Source organism: Rousettus aegyptiacus, unplaced genomic scaffold, assembly GCF_014176215.1.
Source record: "Rousettus aegyptiacus isolate mRouAeg1 unplaced genomic scaffold, mRouAeg1.p scaffold_m13_p_5, whole genome shotgun sequence".
NCBI lineage: Eukaryota > Metazoa > Chordata > Mammalia > Chiroptera > Pteropodidae > Rousettus > Rousettus aegyptiacus.
The window spans coordinates 9,440,276-9,458,809 of NW_023416308.1; the positions used below are offsets into that span (position 1 = coordinate 9,440,276).

The 18,534-nt window shown below is 48.8% G+C and overlaps 1 protein-coding gene across 3 annotated transcripts in view; it reads right to left on the bottom strand.

Moving 5' to 3' along the window:
- NOS1 (nitric oxide synthase 1) overlaps positions 1-18,534 on the bottom strand; it is a 99,531-nt gene that overhangs the window by 17,437 nt on the left and 63,560 nt on the right. For all 3 annotated transcript variants that reach the window (XM_036221462.1, XM_016149509.2, XM_036221463.1), the window contains exons 11-20: positions 17,036-17,137; positions 15,369-15,563; positions 14,920-15,005; positions 12,565-12,709; positions 11,464-11,568; positions 10,841-10,899; positions 7,941-8,057; positions 4,265-4,439; positions 952-1,090; positions 462-540 (exon numbers count right to left, since the gene is read on the bottom strand). In XM_036221462.1, coding sequence (XP_036077355.1) covers positions 462-540; positions 952-1,090; positions 4,265-4,439; positions 7,941-8,057; positions 10,841-10,899; positions 11,464-11,568; positions 12,565-12,709; positions 14,920-15,005; positions 15,369-15,563; positions 17,036-17,137 — 1,202 coding nt within the window. The remainder of the gene's footprint in view (positions 1-461; positions 541-951; positions 1,091-4,264; positions 4,440-7,940; positions 8,058-10,840; positions 10,900-11,463; positions 11,569-12,564; positions 12,710-14,919; positions 15,006-15,368; positions 15,564-17,035; positions 17,138-18,534) is intronic.

Here is an 18,534-nt window from a genome sequence, read left to right on the forward strand (position 1 = left end):
TTAGGACTTCGAAACACAGAGTGGGCTGTTCCGTGCAGTAATGAGCCTCCTGTCATTCTAAAGGAATTTCTGCAGAGTCCGGGCAGTCATTTTTTTTCAGGTCTCCGGAGAAGGATCATAATCGAGGAAGAAATGCCTGGATTAGTGATTTCTGACTAAGATGCCGAGGTACCATGAGCAGTTCTACAAGGGAATGTGGTCTGTGCTAAAATTTCCTTATAAGGCCATTCTCTTTCCTCTCCCCAAAATGACCCCCAACCACCCTCTCCTTTTTCTGTCCCTGCAGGTTGGAGCTTGGCAAAGGGAAAGCAGGAAACCAAGATGCTACCGAGCAGAGAAGGTTCTCGGTGGCGCTTGGGATGGTAACAGAAAGCCAGCCTTTGGAGTCAAAAGGACCCCTCCCTCCTTGTGGGGGCACCTGGAGCAGAGGTGGGTAATCCGAGTGAACAGGGTAGCCCTACCTGGATTTAGGACTCTGAAGGTTTTGACGGCTCAGGAGACGAGCAGCCGAGACCCGCTTTTTGTGGACATTGGATAGACCTGTGGGGAGAAAAACCACAGTCTCCCTGAGACGGGGTTCAACAGGTGTCGGTAAAAAGCCTTCAGCTCCTAGTGGCACTCTGCTCACACGTCCACCGTCTTCTGGAGTAAAGTGACCGGACGAAAGAGAAGAGGTCAGGTAGGCTTTGTTTGGGGTGGGTGAATCTGGCTGAACTTAGCTGAGAAGAGGGTGAGTCAGGGCAACATGCCGCTCTGCTGGAGAGAGAAACTTCTACGCATGTTTTACTGAGCACGGAGCAGCAGCAGTGCATTTATTTTGGGAGGATTGTACTAAGGGGAGACTAAAGCGATTAAACGCACTTTCTCGGAGCACCTCTGGGAGGTGAGAACCCGTCTTTCTTTTCCCCGCTCCTGTCATGGATGCCTCCCCGGGATGGGGGAGAGAGGTACCTTGTGCAAGTTCTGGGGCTTCGGCCACGTAGGTGAGGCGGAACTTGTTCCTCTTCCAGCTGCGATCATTGCTGATGAGAGAGTTGTTCGCCTTCTCGATGTTGACGTCATCCCCCACGCAGAACACATCACAGGCTGCCTGTGGCACGCACGAGGCTTTCGGTGACCTCCTTCAGCCAAGAGGGACTCCGAGTCCCTGCATCCACCCTCCCTCCCTTCCTCCCTCCCTCCCTCCCTTCCTCCCTCCCTCCCTCCCTCCCTCCCTCCCTTCCTTCCTTCCTCCCTCCCTTCCTCCCTCCCTCCCTCCCTTCCTTCCTTCCATGCATCCTTCCATCCATCCATCCATCCACCCATCTACCATTCCATCTATTCATCCATCCATCTCTCGCTCCCTCCTTCCCTTCTTCTACTTACTCACCTGCCCACCCACCCACACAAATACCACCTTCGCATCCATCGATCTATCTACCAATCCATCATATCATTTTTAGGCGCCTTCGATGTGCTGGACATATCACTATTACTACTGACTTGAGGACCTAACCTACATTTAATTCATAACTCTGTCACTTATTCCTGAAAACAGCATGTGAAGGGGACTAATATTCAACAAGAGAGTAAATACTTCAGAATTTCCCATTCGTTCTCCTCTAAAGATTTTAAAAATTATGTTAAAGGCAGAATATATTGAATGTCTGGATACCTTATACTTTTTCTTTTATTTTCTCTCTTTCTTCCCTTTTTCTTTTTTGCCAAATTCATAAACTGTGTAACTTTACTAATCCTAAGAATTACTGCTCAGAATTATTTTTTGAGATAAAAGCCTTGGATAATTTGAAAGGTTATCAATAGCTTTTACTATTTTTTGGCCTGGTGTTTATTTCCAGACAATTAAAATGTTTATCAATTGATGTATCATAATGCCAAATTCATAAACTGTGTAACTTTACTAATCCTAAGAATTACTGCTCAGAATTATTTTTTGAGATAAAAGCCTTGGATAATTTGAAAGGTTATCAATAGCTTTTACTATTTTTTGGCCTGGTGTTTATTTCCAGACAATTAAAATGTTTATCAACTGATGTATCATAAACAAACTGTGGTGTATCCATATGATGGAATATTATTTGGCCATGAAAAGGAATGCACCTTTGTTGAGATTATGGTTAACGTCTCCAAAATAAGTCATGTTGACTCTGTGTACCCTGGTATGATGTGACAAGGACACTTCACTTCTGTGATACTCTTCCCCTAAACCCACAGCCCCACTCTAAAAAGAAAAGACCGAGAAACACAGCTTAGGAGATGAAAGGGACATTGTGACTTAATGCAATACGGTATCTAGGATTTGATCTTGAAACAGAAAAAGGGCATTAGTGGGAATGCTGGTGAAACCCAAATAAAGCCTGTAGTTTAAATAATATACGGTATCAGTGTTCCCAGTTTGACAATTGTACTGTGGTTATGTTAACAGTGGGGCAAAATGGGCGAAGGAAACATCCTTGCTACTTTTCTATATATCTTGAATATTATAAAATAAGGAAATATTTAAACATGGCAAAAAAGAAAAGAAGTATTGATACATGCTACGGTGTGAATGAACCCTGAAAACATGATACTAAAATGAACAACTCCAGTTACAAGAGACCGTATATCATATGATCCCGATCATATAAAATATCCAGAATAGACGAATCTAGAGACAGAAAGTCGAGTAGTGGTTACCAGGACTAGGCGTGGGGTGGGAGGGTTGGGGAGCTGTGACAGCTAAAGGCTCTGCTTCTGGGATGCTCAAAGCTGGCTGCCTGAAGTCAAGAACCGTGCAGTGGTCTTGAGGTGTGTAAAGAAAAAAACCCAAGTTATCTCTATTCTCCTTATCTAGGAAGAAATGCAGGAACAGGCTTATTGACACCGCCTTTCCACATAGATATCTTTATAGCTCAGGGGCCTCAGTCTCTCCCTTTGCTCTCTGCCTGCCTTTGCTTTTGGGATGAAAAGTGTCAACTGAATGAGAGAAGGCTGGGTAGTCCCCTTTCTCTTGGGGCTGTCAATGAGAACATATTCTAAGGCCAAGGAAGGAGCAGGGATAGGCGGGTCCATGTTCATTGCTCTTTTTTTGTTTTTCCCAAGGTGGACAACTGCATCATGCCCCACGTGGCTAACGGAAGGCCATTATTTATTTGTTCTCTTGTGACCTCATGTCTGGAATAGTGCTCTACGGTTGGAAGTTCTATCATGATGGATATGTTCCGTGTTCTCTAACGTGGTAATCACCAAGCACTTGTGGCTACTGAGCATGTGAAATGTGGCTTGTGCTGCAGAGAAATGGGACTTTTAATTTAATTTATATACACATAATATAGAATAATATGTAATGTTATAATACAGTAATATAGACTTCATATATGTGGTATCTATATTTGCTATAGAGCTAATATATTGTCACGTATAGAGAGAGTGGGAAGAGATCATTCATACAACATGAAATTTCACCATTTAAAAATGGACGGTGCTGTGGATTTTGTGTGTATTTACAAGGGAGCGCAACCACTACCATTATCCACTTTGAGAACATTTTCATGACCCCGGAGAAACCCTGTACCCATTAGCAGCGACTCTCACTTCCACTCTCCCCAATCGCGAATCTACTTTCTGTCTCTACAGATTTGTCTATTCTGGACATTTCAAAAACTGGAATAATATAATATTCAGTCTTTTCTGCCTGGCTTCTTTCACTTAGCACTGCGTTTTCAAGGTTCACCTATGTTGGAGCATGCTCAGTACTTCATTCCTTCTCATGGCTGGATGGTATTCCATTGTATGAACATGCTACATTTTATTTATCCATTCATCATATTTAATGTGAGTTAGTTTACTTTTACATGTAAATAGTCGCATGTGGCTCATGGCTACCATACTGGTTGGTGACAATCTAGCACAAGAGGAATAGCTTGCCGAAGCAGACAAATTGGTGAGAACTGAGTTCCAGGCTGAGGCATGGCCCCCGGTTTGGTTAACTTACTCTGTGTGTTTGATCTACTCGCCTACCAAACGTGAGTGAGGGCTGGATTCCTTCCAGCCCTGAAATTCCAAGACTCTGTCATTTTTTTTATAGACCATAATGCAGGAGCTTGGATTCAGGGTGGAGAATGCGTGCTTTGAGACCACTCACACTCATCTGGCTGGACACCTGGGGGAGGTACCAGGGCAGCTCTCAACTTTCGTTTCTTTCTGATGGCTTAGGTACTCTGTCTTCATGGGTTGCGGGTGACATGACTTCTCCCCCTAGTCTGAAAGCTGCGCAGGTGGTTACCTTGAAGACCTTCTTGGCCCAGGTCCTGAAAGCCTCTTCCTGCCCACAGAGCTCGTCCCCCTCCCTCATCTTCAGGATCCTCTCTCCTCCCAGCTCTTCTAGGAGGGTGTCTACGGCATGTCCAAAGGCGCAGAAGTGAGGGTACGCCCGTGAGCCGAGCCCGAACACTGAGAACCTGCCAAGAAGACAACAGAAAGCTCATGCTAGGGAACTGTGGGGGTTTGGGGGGTGCCTGGTGCTACAGGCAGAACTATGTTCCCCCCCCAAAGTTTAAATGCTGAAGCCCTAACCCCAACATGACTGTATTCAGAGATGGAGCCTTGAAGGTGGTAACCGGGGTTAAATGAGGCCATAGCATTAGGGCCCTCATCCAATGGGTCTGGTGTCCTTATAAGAGGAGGGAGAGCACTGGAGACTCTCTCTCACACGCTCTCTCCACATGCGCAGTGGACAGGCCACGTGAGGACACAGCAAGAATGTGGCTGTCTGCGAGTCAGAAAGAGAGGCCTCACCAGAAACCAGGCCTAGAAACACCTTGATCTTGGGCTTGCAGCCTACAGAGCTGTGAGGATACACACTTCGGCTGCCGAAGCCAACGAGTCTGTGATATTCTGTTCTGGCTGTCCAAGCAGACTGACACATCTGGTATCTCCGGAAGGACTGCGTTTAGCTCCCGGTGGTCAGGCAACCCCAAGCACACCTGGGGAAGGCCGCCTTGGACCTGGGAGCCCGTCCTAAGCAGGGCAGGGTGGGGAAAGCCATGACCCAGAACGATTGGCTGTTTCTTGTGCGTCCCTTTCTAACTAAAGTTGGACTCATTGGGGAAATTCGTCTACATTATCGAAAGGCTTGAATTCTATAAATTCTGTAATTCCACCAAACTAGATCAGTTTTAAGTACAAAGATAACGAAAACTATAACTCAGAGGCCGCCCCCAGGGACCGGCATTCATGAGGTCAGGAGGACCTGTTGTTAACCCATCAAATGCTGGTGCACAAACAGGTTCTTCTAAAAGGGAAGGAAAGATTTGTAAACGCAATGGCCCCACCCCTTGCAACGTCTGTAAAATTAATATGCCTCACACACCAGCACCAAGAAGATGTCGGTGTTCGAATCAATGGGGGCCAAGTTAACAACAACGTTCTCTACATCGAGGAGGGGCTGCTGTCAAGCATGGGAAGTCGAGGGCCGTGTCCCACGCGGCCCCTCTAGCTAGTTCACGCTGCCTCACAGACAATTCACGTCACATTTCCAGGACTTTCGGTCCTGGCTGTAGTTCTCAGCCTCATGGGGATCGGAGGGGCAGGTTCTCGAGTGGGACAAGAACAACCCTCCGCGCTTCCTTCCCGGGTCGCAGTGCCCCGCCGTCCTCTCAGGCCAAGGAGTGAAGCTTTTTAGCCTCCTCCCTACAGGATCTGGCTCTTTTTAGGATAAGGGGGCCAAAATGGTGAAATGGGGGGCTGAGGAAAAGGTGGGGGATGTTGAGAAGGGACTCTGTCACTGGAGAGTGAACTTGAGATGAGCCCAGGTGTCTCACAGATCCAGCGAAGGTTGACACAGGTTAATAACCACTCTTTTCAAATCCATGGTCATGGTTTCTCATCTCGCTTTCCTCTGCTTTCCGGCCCGCTTCCTCCTCCCCTCCCCACCCCCACCCCAGCGTTCCAGAGCCTTTCCAAGGAAAGTATGTGGGACTAGGCAGCCTTTCTCCCATCACTCCTTCACCTATTATGTCCTTGGGCCTGGATTCCTTACCTTTTCCTCCAAGGACAACAGCCTGATGGGTAGAGAGAACTCGTGACCAGGAGTGGACTGGTCTGAGGGGTGCCCTTAGCCTAAGCGTATTTGGAAACCCCTAGCACTGGTCATGCCGCGTGGTCAAGGCGTCGCTCCCCAAACCTTCAATATTTACATCGCCACATCAGCCATACATGACTATCACCGATGGCGTTAGTTACTTATGAGTATTATTTAACTTGCTTTTCATTTGTGCTCATCAAGCCCACTTGTGTTCACCAACAGATGGTTCAGGTGATTAATTCATGAATATACTGCCCGCTGCAGCAGAAGACCTGTATCATAGTCACTTCCTAGACCCACGTTTCCATCACAATGGTTCACCTCATGGCTTCAAAATTCCTATTTTAAGCCTCCAAACCGGGAGTTGGCAAACTTACTATCTATGGGGCCAGATAGTAAATATTTTTAGGCTTGTAGGCGAAGAAGGAAAATCAAAGCTATTATACAGCTTACTTATATAACAAGAAAGAAAACAAATTCCTGTGCATTTTTTGACAAAGTTAAAAATACAATAATAATAATGATAATAATAGTTATAGTCGAATACACTTTTTTAGTAATATAGTTCTACTAATGACAATGTAACTTTTTCGGGGGGATACCATTTTGCTTATTTGGGGCTCAAAGGTAGTGAATTGCAAATGTTCATCTGTAAAAACCATTCTTAGCTATACAGTGGCCAGGCTGGGTTTGGCCCACAGGCTGTGGCTCATCACTATCTGCTCTAAGCCGTGGTAGACTTAAAAAGGGAAACATGAGTCTGACTGTCAAACTAGAGAACCGATATTTCAACGTCAGGCTCAAAAAAAAAAGGAACTGATGTTAAAACCTATTAAACGTACGACGCCAAGAGTGAACCCTGGCGTACGCGAGGGACCGTGTGTGACCGTGACGTGTCCGTGCAGGTTCATCGGTTACACAGAGGCACTACCGGGGTGTGGCATGTCGATGGCAGAGGTGGCTGTTTATGTGGGTGTGTCAGGGACAGTGGGGGCAGAGTGTATGTGAAAAGGCTTTGTACTTTCCCCTCGATTTTGCTATGAACCCCAAACTTCTTAAACCTCAAGTCTCTTAAAACGTGTACTCATAGACACGATCCTTCGATATCGAGGAACCCTGTGCTCTGGATCATGTGAGCACTGCCCTGAGCTGGTGTCGAGGAGGTTCAGTTTGTGAAAGTCTGAGTGGTCTGTGGCCAGGCCTGGACACTCTGCTGAGATCAGCCTCTTCTTGACCAATATCTGTGAAACTAAGGGCTTGACGTCTGATTTTATTTCCTTCCAAATAGCCATTAAACTGAACACAGACCTATCGAAATACAAAATACTTGTCCACTCACTACCTAAAATCATCTCATGGCATGTGACTATGCTTTGGAAACATGAGGTTAAGCCAGTATATAGTAGAGTCAGTCAGAGAAATTAAAGAAAAAAACAGCACTTGGGTCCAATTCTAGACCAATGATGCCAGAATCCTTGGAGGTGGGGATTGGTTATTGGTTATTGCAAATATCACCAGGTGATTTTGATGTGCATCCGGGTCATGGCGGGGTGTCTCCAGAAGCTTCTATTAAGTGCAAAACATATCACGTGGGAAGGGCAGCTTATTGAGTAATTTCTAGGGGTCAGCATCCTTCACCACAAATGATGTGCTGATTTTGGAGTGAAATGTGTGTGATGGAGTGAAACGTGGGTGATGGGGGCTCTGAGGGCGTATGTATAGAGAGAGGAGTCAGGGCACCTGGGGTGCACCTGGTTGTTGGAGGGATGGATGGGCATGGAAGGGAGACAACCCCCACAACAAAGAGCCCACTTTGCGACTAAGTCCAGGTGCCTCAGAGCTTTCCTTGTCCCAAGTGTTCAAGCCCCTTGCTCACCTCACATTTGCCAGGGGTCCAGCGCTCTCAAAGTTGTCTCTGAGGTCAGGCCCGTCACCGGATGATTTGCGGGCGTCAGAATACGAGGAAACGCTATTGAACCTGACCTTGTAGCTCCTGTCAAGAGGAAAGAGAGTCACGAGCTCTAGCGTGGAGCTCCCTCCTGAGGTCAACACCCCCAAAGGATCTTCAAATGACCAGTCCTGCTTCCAGGACCTTCTCTTGTGTGTTGAGTTAGACCAGAACACTCCCACGGCCTCTTCTAGAACGTATCAACTTACCCTCACCCACCACGATGCCAGCTGGCCATCTGCACTTGATGCTACCTGTGTTCAAAAGGTCTGTGACCACACTCGACTCAGGAAACTCGAGACCCCCAACAGTCAAAATGATTTAACTGGCAAGAAGTCAGGGATAGAACAGACCACCTCCTCCCTACCCATCAGAAGCCATGCTTCCTGGCTTCCCACATTTCGATGTGCCTAAAAATCAGCCCAGGACTTGATTGAAATGCAGATCCTGATTCAGTAGATTAGACACACGGCCTGAGATTCTGCATTTCTAACAAACTCCCAGGAGATGCTGATGTTGCTAGTCCCCGGCCCTCGTTTTGAACAGCAGGATCTAGACTCGCGCTGTCCACTGTGGTAGTCACTGGCTGCGTGTGTCTGTTGAAATTTAAATGAATTCAAATTCAATATAATGAAAAATACTGTTCCTCCCTTGCGGTAGCCATATGTCAAGTGCTCAGTAGCCACGTGAGGCTAGTGGCTGCCTTATCGGAAGGCACAAATATGACATTTATATCATCCCGGGAAGTTTTATTGGGTGGGGCCGGACTACCCCATTCAATGGTCTCCATGAAGTTATAATCTTTAGACATTCCACACTTCGAGTCAACATGAAAAATGTTCAGCGCTGACCCGCGACATGAAAGGAGATTGGATTTCTTATGAAATTGCTTTGAAGGGGAAGGAAGTCTTAAGCCTCAGTATCAGAGGCTCAGGAGCCTTGAGACTGAAACGAAAAATCCAGTGTGTTCCAGTCTTTCTCTAAAAGTGGTAAGTTTCATTCTCAGACAAGGCAAAAAATAAACAAAAAAACCCCCATAAAACAAAATTAATGAAAAACCCAAGGCCAAACCAAATCAAACCACCGACCCAAAGACCAAACGCCCAAACAAAAACAAAACACAAAACTCAACATGCAAATCTGAGTGCAAACGATGAAAAAAAAAAAAAAAAAAAGAAATTGCATATTCTGGCAGCAGGGTTTCTAAGCTGGATGTCCTTCAAAGTTTTCGCTCCAGCATCGGGAAAGTTCTAAATATATGTAAGTGTATTTTCTGCCCTAAAATTGTCTCGCATTGAGTCACTTCTCCAAATAAGCCATGCAACATATCAGGGGGTGGCTGTGTTGTTAGTGAGGGGGTGCTGGCTGACGGTCGTGGGGCAAGAATAACAGCACGTGTATTTGAATGAGGCCCGAGGTTTTCCCGAATGCTTTCCTCTTTGTCATTACCCTTCTGTGCTCATGACAGCTCCCAGAGGTGGCCAGAGTGGACTTTTTCTCCCCATTTGGCAGATGAGAAAGACCAAGGCCCAGAGAGGTCAAGGGCCTTGCTCGAGGTTGCTTAGTGAGTTCGTGGTACGGCCCGGGTTAGAACGTAGGTCTCCCTGAGACCCGGATGTGGCCTTGGCAGTTGCGGCATTGGGCATGCATGCACGCATGTGTGCACGCACATGTACATGCACACACGTGCACATGCACCTGCACGCACATGTGCGTGCATGCACATACACACATGCTCACACACACACACACACACACGCTCTACCTGTGCTGGCTGTCACAGGCGGTAGCCAGACCATAGGCTTCTGTGTCACCTCGGGGGAGGGGAGACCCTTTACGGGGAAAGAAACGCAAGGGTTCCGGGTACCTAGAGGGGAGAATGGATGGTGCCCTATCTCTCCCTGAAGGAGGGGTGAGGGGAACTGCTGGAGGCCACTGGTGGGGCGGGAGGGGGAGGGCAGGGAGAGAGCGGGGCAGTTGGCACAGAACGAGAGCTGACCACCGGGGACCCAGCTAGCCCCTGGACGTGGGCCGTTTGCGCGTTTGGCAAAACGTGCTCGGCAAAACGAAAGCCAGGAGCGATTTCGTGGAGAACACAGCCTCTCCACACCGGCCAGCTACAGCCGAAAACACGGGGATCCGCTCCATGCCGGAGGAGACACTGTGCTGGCCTCACGGACTGGCAGCTCGGCACCCACGGGCTGCATGTTCTCCACGTCGTGAGAGATTTAAGGGCTTTTCAAGGGCGATGTTGATTACGGGTGTCTTTCGCCTTGTGAAATATCTTTGGAACCCAACCCCGCGCTGGACGCGATGGTGCCATGGACGTCCTTCGGCGACAGGCGTCTCTGGCCCTCTTTGGAATGCTACTTCCAGGGCAGCTGCAACTCTACAGTGAGCATCAGATGGAACAGTTCTAGGGAAAGATGCTCATTTCGCCGATTCCGGAGGTAGGTTTCCAAAGGCGGCATCTAAGAACTGATGTTTACACGGTGCTCCTAACTTTTCATGGGACCTGTACGCCGATTTTCTGATTCGATTCTTATAAATTAGAAAGTTCAAGCAGGTCGAATAAACCCGATTTGATGGAAAAAGAAAGTGAGGCCCAGGGCTGTGACGTGACCAAACCAAAACTTTCTAGTTAGAAACCAAATAACTATCAGCTTCAGTGGGGCACAGACATCCACCGCTAAAATCAGTCACAAATGGACCTCAGGTCACGACCACCATCCATCCAGAACTCGAATGGGAACCCTAGGTGAACGCAAAGACAATTTCCAGTTACCCACCACGGGGTGTTGTATGACCCAGAAGGATCGTTCACTTACTTCCTTTCCTCATGCACAGAGTTGGGGTGCCTCATTTCCATCAAAGCACAGCCGAATTTCTGGAGGCCAAAAGAGATGAGCGAAATGTGAAGCGTGTGTTATTGAATCCAGAACAGGGATGGGCACTGAGCGTCCGGGGTCCTGGCTGGCAGAAGAGGAGCCTGACACTTAGGGGCCAGGATGTCAGAGGGGGTCAGGGGCTCGGGCTGGTGCAGCAAGGCTTGAGCTGCAGATGCCCATGGAAGGGCCAGGTGTCCACAGGACTGCAGATAGGGGCTCCACTGTCCCGGCACACAAATCCCCTTTGTGGCTTTCTCTCCATAAAAATACTTGCCCCCACTTCTCTCATCCGGAGCAAGAGGACACCAAGCTCTTTGTGGGAGCACCCATTTCAAAGACGTAACTTACTCAGGTGACAACATTTCCACTAGGGGCCAGCTGGTCAGTGGACACCAAGAGTCTGAGGACTTGGAATTGTCCAAGCTTTGAAGAACATGGATGCACACCGAAGTCACTGGTTTCGAGGCCCGGGCAGGATTCATTACTGAATAGCAGGTGTAACTGCTTCTCCCTCCTCCCCGCGGACGGAAACACACTCTGGGACCGATGCAAACTCAGCTCACCTCCCCGTTCTCGGGCGGGTCTCCGTTGCCGAAGGTGCTGGTGACGACCAGGACCAGAGTTTCGTGTTCCAGATGCACGATGTCATATTCTTCCATGGACATCACCTAGGTGAGCGAACGGTGGGGAGAGGAAGGAAGAAGATGGTGAGAGAGACGGAGTGGGAGAGAAGAGGAGGTGATGGGGGAAGGAGTCGAAGAGAGAGAAAAAAGATGAGTCGTCTTAAGCCATTTCCTTTGAGAGGAGAACCGGAGGTTCTAGATGCCACTATTTCAATGGGCTCGAATGAGCAGAACTGAAAGCCTTTTGGTAGGGTGGGGGGGGCCTTTCTGTGGTCACGTGGCCTGAAGGACCGTAGAGAATCTGGGGCAGTGGTATAAGAGATCGGCCGATTACGGTAGAGAAAGATTTTGTCTGAGACCCTCGAGCTTCTCAGAACCACCTGATTCTGTGGTCAACCTTCTTGACACATCTAGGCTGGAGATGACCTGGCTGGCTGGATCTGATCAGCTTCTCAGCCTCCCTTCTATGTAAGCCTCCCTCTAGCAGTGTGGATGACCTGGGCCAAACAAGTCTGGGACACCTGCTTTAGGGAAAGATTGTTGATCTCTGTCTTAATATCACTTGAACGACGTTTCTTAAATAGGTTCTAGGGAAGCCCAGTCTCCTGAGATGTTCCTTGGAAATTACTGACCCATAAACAAACATGCTTGGGAAAAATTTATATTTTCTCCCCTTGGAGATTATAACACACACTCGCAGATTAAAGGCTCTGAGAAGTCCTGCAGCAAAGAAGCCCATTGAACTGTATTGAATGCAGAGCTTACCAAACTGATTCCAGAATGGGTTTTTATAAACCTTTGAACATTTTGCTCCAGCGATGGGGGTTTTATTTTGTGGTTCATGGACTCCTGGAGGGTTCACAGGGAGAGGGGCGTCACCGCCCCCTGAAATTTATGCAGACATGCACGTGTGTGCTACAGGGCAACATGGCATGTGGTCTCCTTCACTCCCAAAGGGTTCATCTCTGTTGACTTCCCTCTCTCCCCTCCCAACTTTATCTACCACGAGGGGCCGGGGAGCTGGCACTGCCCCCTACCCACCTTGGCGTCAAAGGCGTGTTTGAAGATCTCACACAAGGTTTTGGCATAGGCCTGCGATTTGCCTGTCTCTGTGGCATAAAGGATGGTCGCCTTGACCCTCTTGGCCATTGCCTGCCCCATCAGCTTGGCCGAGAACTTGACAGCCCTGGGAGGAAGCGGACAGAGAGGAAAGTGGGAAATGCTAGGTTGGGACTTTGGGGCAAGAACCATGACTCATGGAATATGACAGGAAAGGACTTATTGTCCTGATTGCTGATGGCCTTGGGGAGGCTCACAGCCTGAGTTTAGGGACCGTATAGAATACACACCCCTTTATCCTTTATTAAATTCCCCCCAGAGTCATGAGCTAAAATGTTTGGCCAGTTTGGTCAGGTTGTCACTTAATCGATTGATCCCAGAAGCTTGCTTTGCCAAGGTGATTATTCATTTATTCACTCATTCCTTCATTCATCAAATGTGTGCTGAGTGCCTAACTATGTGCCGGGCATAGTGACTGAGGAATGTAAAAAATGTAGCTATGGACAAACAGCCGTCACGGGTCATAAATTCATGAGGCGGGGGTGGGAACAAATCGCTGGTAAACCACCAGGTATTGAGTTCAAAGAGATTGTAGAGATGTATTGATCTACCAAGGGAGGACCAGGTCTGGTTCAGTCCGCCATGCGTAGATGCTGCTCCCCTCGAAGCCTTGGGGAGGTTAAATGTCGAGTTCTAGGCTCTTTCTGGCTAGATGGAGAGTTCATAATCAGTGTCTTTTCCTTCCCATCCAAGAGGGCATGGGGATGGCAAACAGGCCAGAGGCAAGGAAATCCCTGTGCTCACCTTCTGAGCAAGCGCCCCTGTTCCAACAGGGAAGCTCGGAGTAGAGGAACTGCTAATTACTCCCACCTGCGGATTATTGGTGGCAGATTCATCGTTTTTTAGAATCAGGGAAACCGCCCACGCTACAGGAGCGCTCTGGCGAAGGGGGAGAAACAGAAGAATAAAAGGTGCTTGGAGGTTCCCTTAGAACGAGGAAGGAATAACAAAGCAGCTATAATTAACTTCCATTGTTTCTCCCCCAAACTTAATAGTGCAATTAACGTTTTAGATTTCTCCCTCCCCTTTTCCCCCAGGAGATAGTTGAACTGAAGGAAGCCAAGGCTGCCCTCCCTGAGAATATTTGTAATTCTTCTGTTGTGGGGAGGATGGAAATGGCTGCTGCTGTGCCCCTGTTTGGCTGGAAGATGGGGTTAGGTGGAAGGAGAGAGAGAGAGAGGAAGGTGAAGGAGGGAGAGAGAAGTCATGGGCCATATTAACAGAGCCAGGATCTGGGGTTGAGTCCCTACGAGATGCACCATTGTCCTGCTTCTGGGGTCCTTTGCATGGATGGCCCTTTTTGCTCAACTAGGTACCATCCAGAGAGAGCTCTGGACCCAAGGGTGTTGAAGAAAGAGAGTAAGAAGTTCCCTGCATAACTAGCTGCTCTGCCAAAAAGTTAGCTCCAAACAGGTGTGTCTCGGAGTGGATCAGTGTTCTTTAGGATAAGGCTGGCGTCCCTATAAAAGTACCTCCTTTGGCTCCACCCCACTTGTTAGTTGGTCCTCTGGCTGGTCACACATTCTTCAGAACAGTTATTCTTTAGTGACCTTGACCCATGGCCCCCTTCCCTCCCTTCTTCTCTCAGTTATGTCTTATTCATCTCATTCTTCAGCTCAATTGTCATCTCTTGCAGGAAGCCCTCTCGGACCTCCCAAAGTCTGTTTCAGGGCACCATGAATTATTCTTTGATGACATGTGCAGTGTTTACCATAATTGTGTGGTTCTTTGACAGATGAATGTCTGTGAGCTTCATTAGGGCAGGGACCACATTTCTCTGGCTCATGATGGCATCCCTGGAGCCTTGCACAGTGCCTGGCACAGAGTAGGCACTCTATTCATTTGCTGGCCAAATGAATGAATGAATGAGTAATTAGCCTTCAGCCCTGGACAAGCACATTCTCTAGGCAATGGTGTGCTGGAGTTGGCTCATCCCATCTCCTCCCCACTCTGGGGTTAGTGACTTCCTGTTGGTAGCCTGAAATTGGCCACAGTGGAAATATTTAGATAACGGAAACCAACAAATGTCACAAATCTAACATTATTACTACTCTTAACATTTATTATTACCATTATAAAACTAGGAAGGAGAAGAGTTGTGTGGGACATTCACATCCCAGACTCCGGGGCCAAGAAGGCAACAAAGGGGTCGGAGAAAGTAGAGAATTCATGTCACATGAGAGGTTAGAGGAATGAGCATTTGCCCAGCCTCCTTTTCTGGGGCCTCTCTGAGTTTTGAGGAATATACATCCCCCCAACCTACTTCAGGAGACTTACTCTGCCAGCTTCTTGAAGCCGATGGCTCGCCTCTTTGTGGGGGTCCCATTGGTGCCTTTCCAGACATGGGTGTTCCAAGGGTCAGGCTGCAAAGAGAAGACCACGGTCATTGCAGTGAGGGAATCTGGCTCCTCTTGGGAGAGGCTCGGAATCCCTGGGGGCTTGCGATTCTGCCGGTAGTGGCCACAGGGGTCCTCGCACAGAGCGGCTGGTGCAGCCTCCCTGAGTCGTCCTATAAGACCTGCCCACTCAGTCCCCAGGCCCTCTTACACACTTTCCTCGTGGCCCTAGACTGCTCATTTCATCTCCGCTGGCCTTTCAGCTAGCTCTGTGCTGTTCCCCATGGCTATGGAGCACTTGAGTGTCCAGGGTGCTGGCCTACATCGAGACATGCTCCAAGCAGGATACCGAAGACTCAGTGCAAAGACAGGCAGGGAGGGGGGCAGGACCTGGTACTCGAAGGAGGGGGTGAGCCGGTAGTTGAGCATCTCCTGGTGGAAGACGGGGGTGATGCTGCCGGACATGGGGGGCACGATCCACACCCAGTCGGCCGGGCAGCCCCCCCGGCATCGGTATTCATTCTCCATGTGCTTAATGAAGGACTCGGTGGCAGAGTGGTGGTCGACGATGGTCACTTTGTCACTCTGTGGGCGCAGATGGGACAAGGGGTCAGGAGGTAAGAGGCGCCGGGGTTATTTTTAAGGTTCCCTCCCCCATAGGGCTCCATTTCCCCAAGCGTGGGCCTGGAGGAGGTGATTTTAGGCAATGTCAAGTGCTTCTCGGCACCTCCCTCTCGATCCTTCTGATTAAACCTGGGAAAAAGTCTCTGCTCGATGCCAACGTATCTTTAATTCCTCTCTTGCCAATGTTCCTCTCTCCTTCCCCAACCCTCCCCCCCTTTTAATGAGAGAAAGACTCTCTTGCCTAGGTAGAATTGAACACCTTTGTTTTGTTATTCACTGTGTTGACTTATTTAAGTTTACAGTTCTCTTCTACTGATGCCGACTGATATTGGTTCTCCACTGATGGTGGTGATACGGAATCTTCTTAAAATAAAATTCGTATGTAATGAAGTTGAGTTTATTAAAGTCAAAACAAGAAAGTCACAGCAGAGGTGGGCTGGCTGGGCAACCTGGCTGGGCTGGACTCACACCCGCACAGTGGCCTCCCCTCTCTGCCCACGAACCCTTGTCCCCGCCCTAAGCCTTTCTTTCTCAATCACTCATCTCGCTCTCGCCTGTGCTGTCTCTGGCTCGTGGGTCTCTCGCCTGTGCTGTCTCTGGCTCGTGGGTCTTCACACCAGCCAACCAAACCATGCTCCACTGTTTTCACCAGCTCCTGGAACCTCACTCCGAGAGAAGGGAGGGGGCCTCCTTCCCCCGACCCCATCTCAGCTTGTCTTTTCCCTGGGGTAGTCCTCGGCGTCCCCATTCTCTCCAGTCCTGACACAGGGACCTATGGTTTACATTCACGTCTGTCCGTGACTGGACACGCTCATTCTACTGTCTGTGCGTGCCTTCCATGCACATCTACGAAGACTGAGCTTCCTGGCCTGTCAGCCCCTGGAGGACCGAGCTGGCCTCAGTTTAGAGCGTGACTTCTATTTTATAGTCTCCTGGTTTACCCGGGAGCAACCTGGCTCATGCTCATTGCCCTAGCGCAATTATTAGTGGTGTCTTTCTTCTGCGCTCAGAAATTTGTGGTTTAGATGATCAATTCTATGGTCACTTTGCTATAATATCATTTACCATGGGGCCACATGCACTGAGGAGCCCACATACTTCTAATAAGGATGACGAAGATTTGTCTCTTTTAGGCGATAGTCTGAGTCCCTAAGGTGTGACAAGACATAGAGGGTGCCTGGTGTCTCAATCGTAGAAAATTGTAGGTGACAAGTCACAACTGCCCCTCCCCCATCTATTCATCTCTTCTTTAAACAGTGCCCATCCAAGATCCACAATGGAGAGTAAGGCATGCACAATGGGAAGTAGACCTTGCTGGTAGACAGACCCTCCCAAAGGCAGGTCCTAGCACCTAGGGCACTTGACCTTCTGCTCCAAGGCTCTGAGAGGTTTAGCTTCCCTCTGAGGCTTAACAGCCTGGACCCTGGCGCTACCTGGAAGCTGTAGAGAACTGCGATGTTGATCTCCACCAGCGCCTGGTCCTTCCACAGGGAGGATGTCTTCCTCATGTCCAAGTTCATCTTCTTGGCCACTTCCTGAAAGGGAAAGGAAACACCGACTCACAGGCTGGGACACCTCAGACTAAAGAGGGACAGGGCTAGCCAGTGTCACGAATGACTTTCTTAATTCATTCATCAATTTGTCGGCAGACTGATGAGCTCATTCACTCTAAAGATTTTTTTTTTTTTTTAATTGAGGATCTACTGGTAACGGGAGACTAGAGAGACTTGGCTGGCCCTTTATTACTGAGTGTACCTTCTAGTGTGAGAGAAAGCGAACACCGATATGAGTGCTAATTCCTAGGAAGACAATAAGACGAGGAAATAGAATAAGGAGGCATCTGAGGACGGGGTTATTGGAACCCGGAGAGCCAGGCCCGCTGCAGCAGTGGCATTCTAGGTGAGACCAAGATGATAAAAAGCAAGACATGTGCAGATGGAGGGAGGGAAGGTTCTAGGCAGAGAGACTGCAGGTGAGAGTCCCTGAGAGGGGATCAGGCTTGCACCGTCTGAGATACGGAAAGAAGGTGAGTGGACATGGAGGGCGGTGAGCCAGGAGGGGCTGGTGACAGAGAGGGACAGGTCTGGGTCATGCAGGATCACGAAGGATGTGGTGCCAAGGAGCCAGGATTCTGTTTCAAGCATGACAAGGAGGGTCCTCGCGAGGTTTTAAGCAGAGGTGTGGATCTGGAAGTGACATCATCTGCCTCCTAGTATGAGAAGCGCTCCACCCAACCTGCTCCATCCTGGAGTGGCCACGACTTGCATTCTAAGGTGTGGATTCTTTGAGCTCATGGAGACACCTGCCTGACTCCATTTGACAGAAGAAGAAACTGAGGCTCAGAGAGGTGCCTGGACTTGCTTAAAGTCCCTACGGCCAGTTGGCCTTGGGGCTGGAGCCCAGGGAGATACATACCGCCCAAGAGCTGCGGGCCACTCCCGAACCAGCTACCTCCTTTGGCAAAACTGCTTGGGAAAATCAACCTCTGACATTCCTGTCACAGCTCCAGCTGAGGCGGAAGCTGATGTCAGGCGTGGGGAAGACCCAATAGCAAATTCACTAATTAGAGACTTGCTTTTCACTTACCCTGTCAGCTCTAGTCGCTTGTGGGAACCCAAGTCTCATTACGGGGCTGGAATGCGACAATTTCTCAGCTTTGGGTAAATCGTTTCCCAGTCCCAGCTGTCAACATTTGTACATAGTGGCAGTTGAAATTGGAGGGCAGGGGTGGGAGGGAGCCTCATTTAACTTACCCAGCGACTACTCTTTGCAATCGAATGTAAGCGGAGATCATGAAAGCAGCCTTATTATATTTACTCTTTGAGGCTGAGGCGTTAGGTTCTGCCTGAGGTCTTTTAGCAGTGGCACAAATGCAGAAGGTGAGAAATTTGCTGCTTTACATTGTATAAAACTTGAGTTATTTTACAAAAGA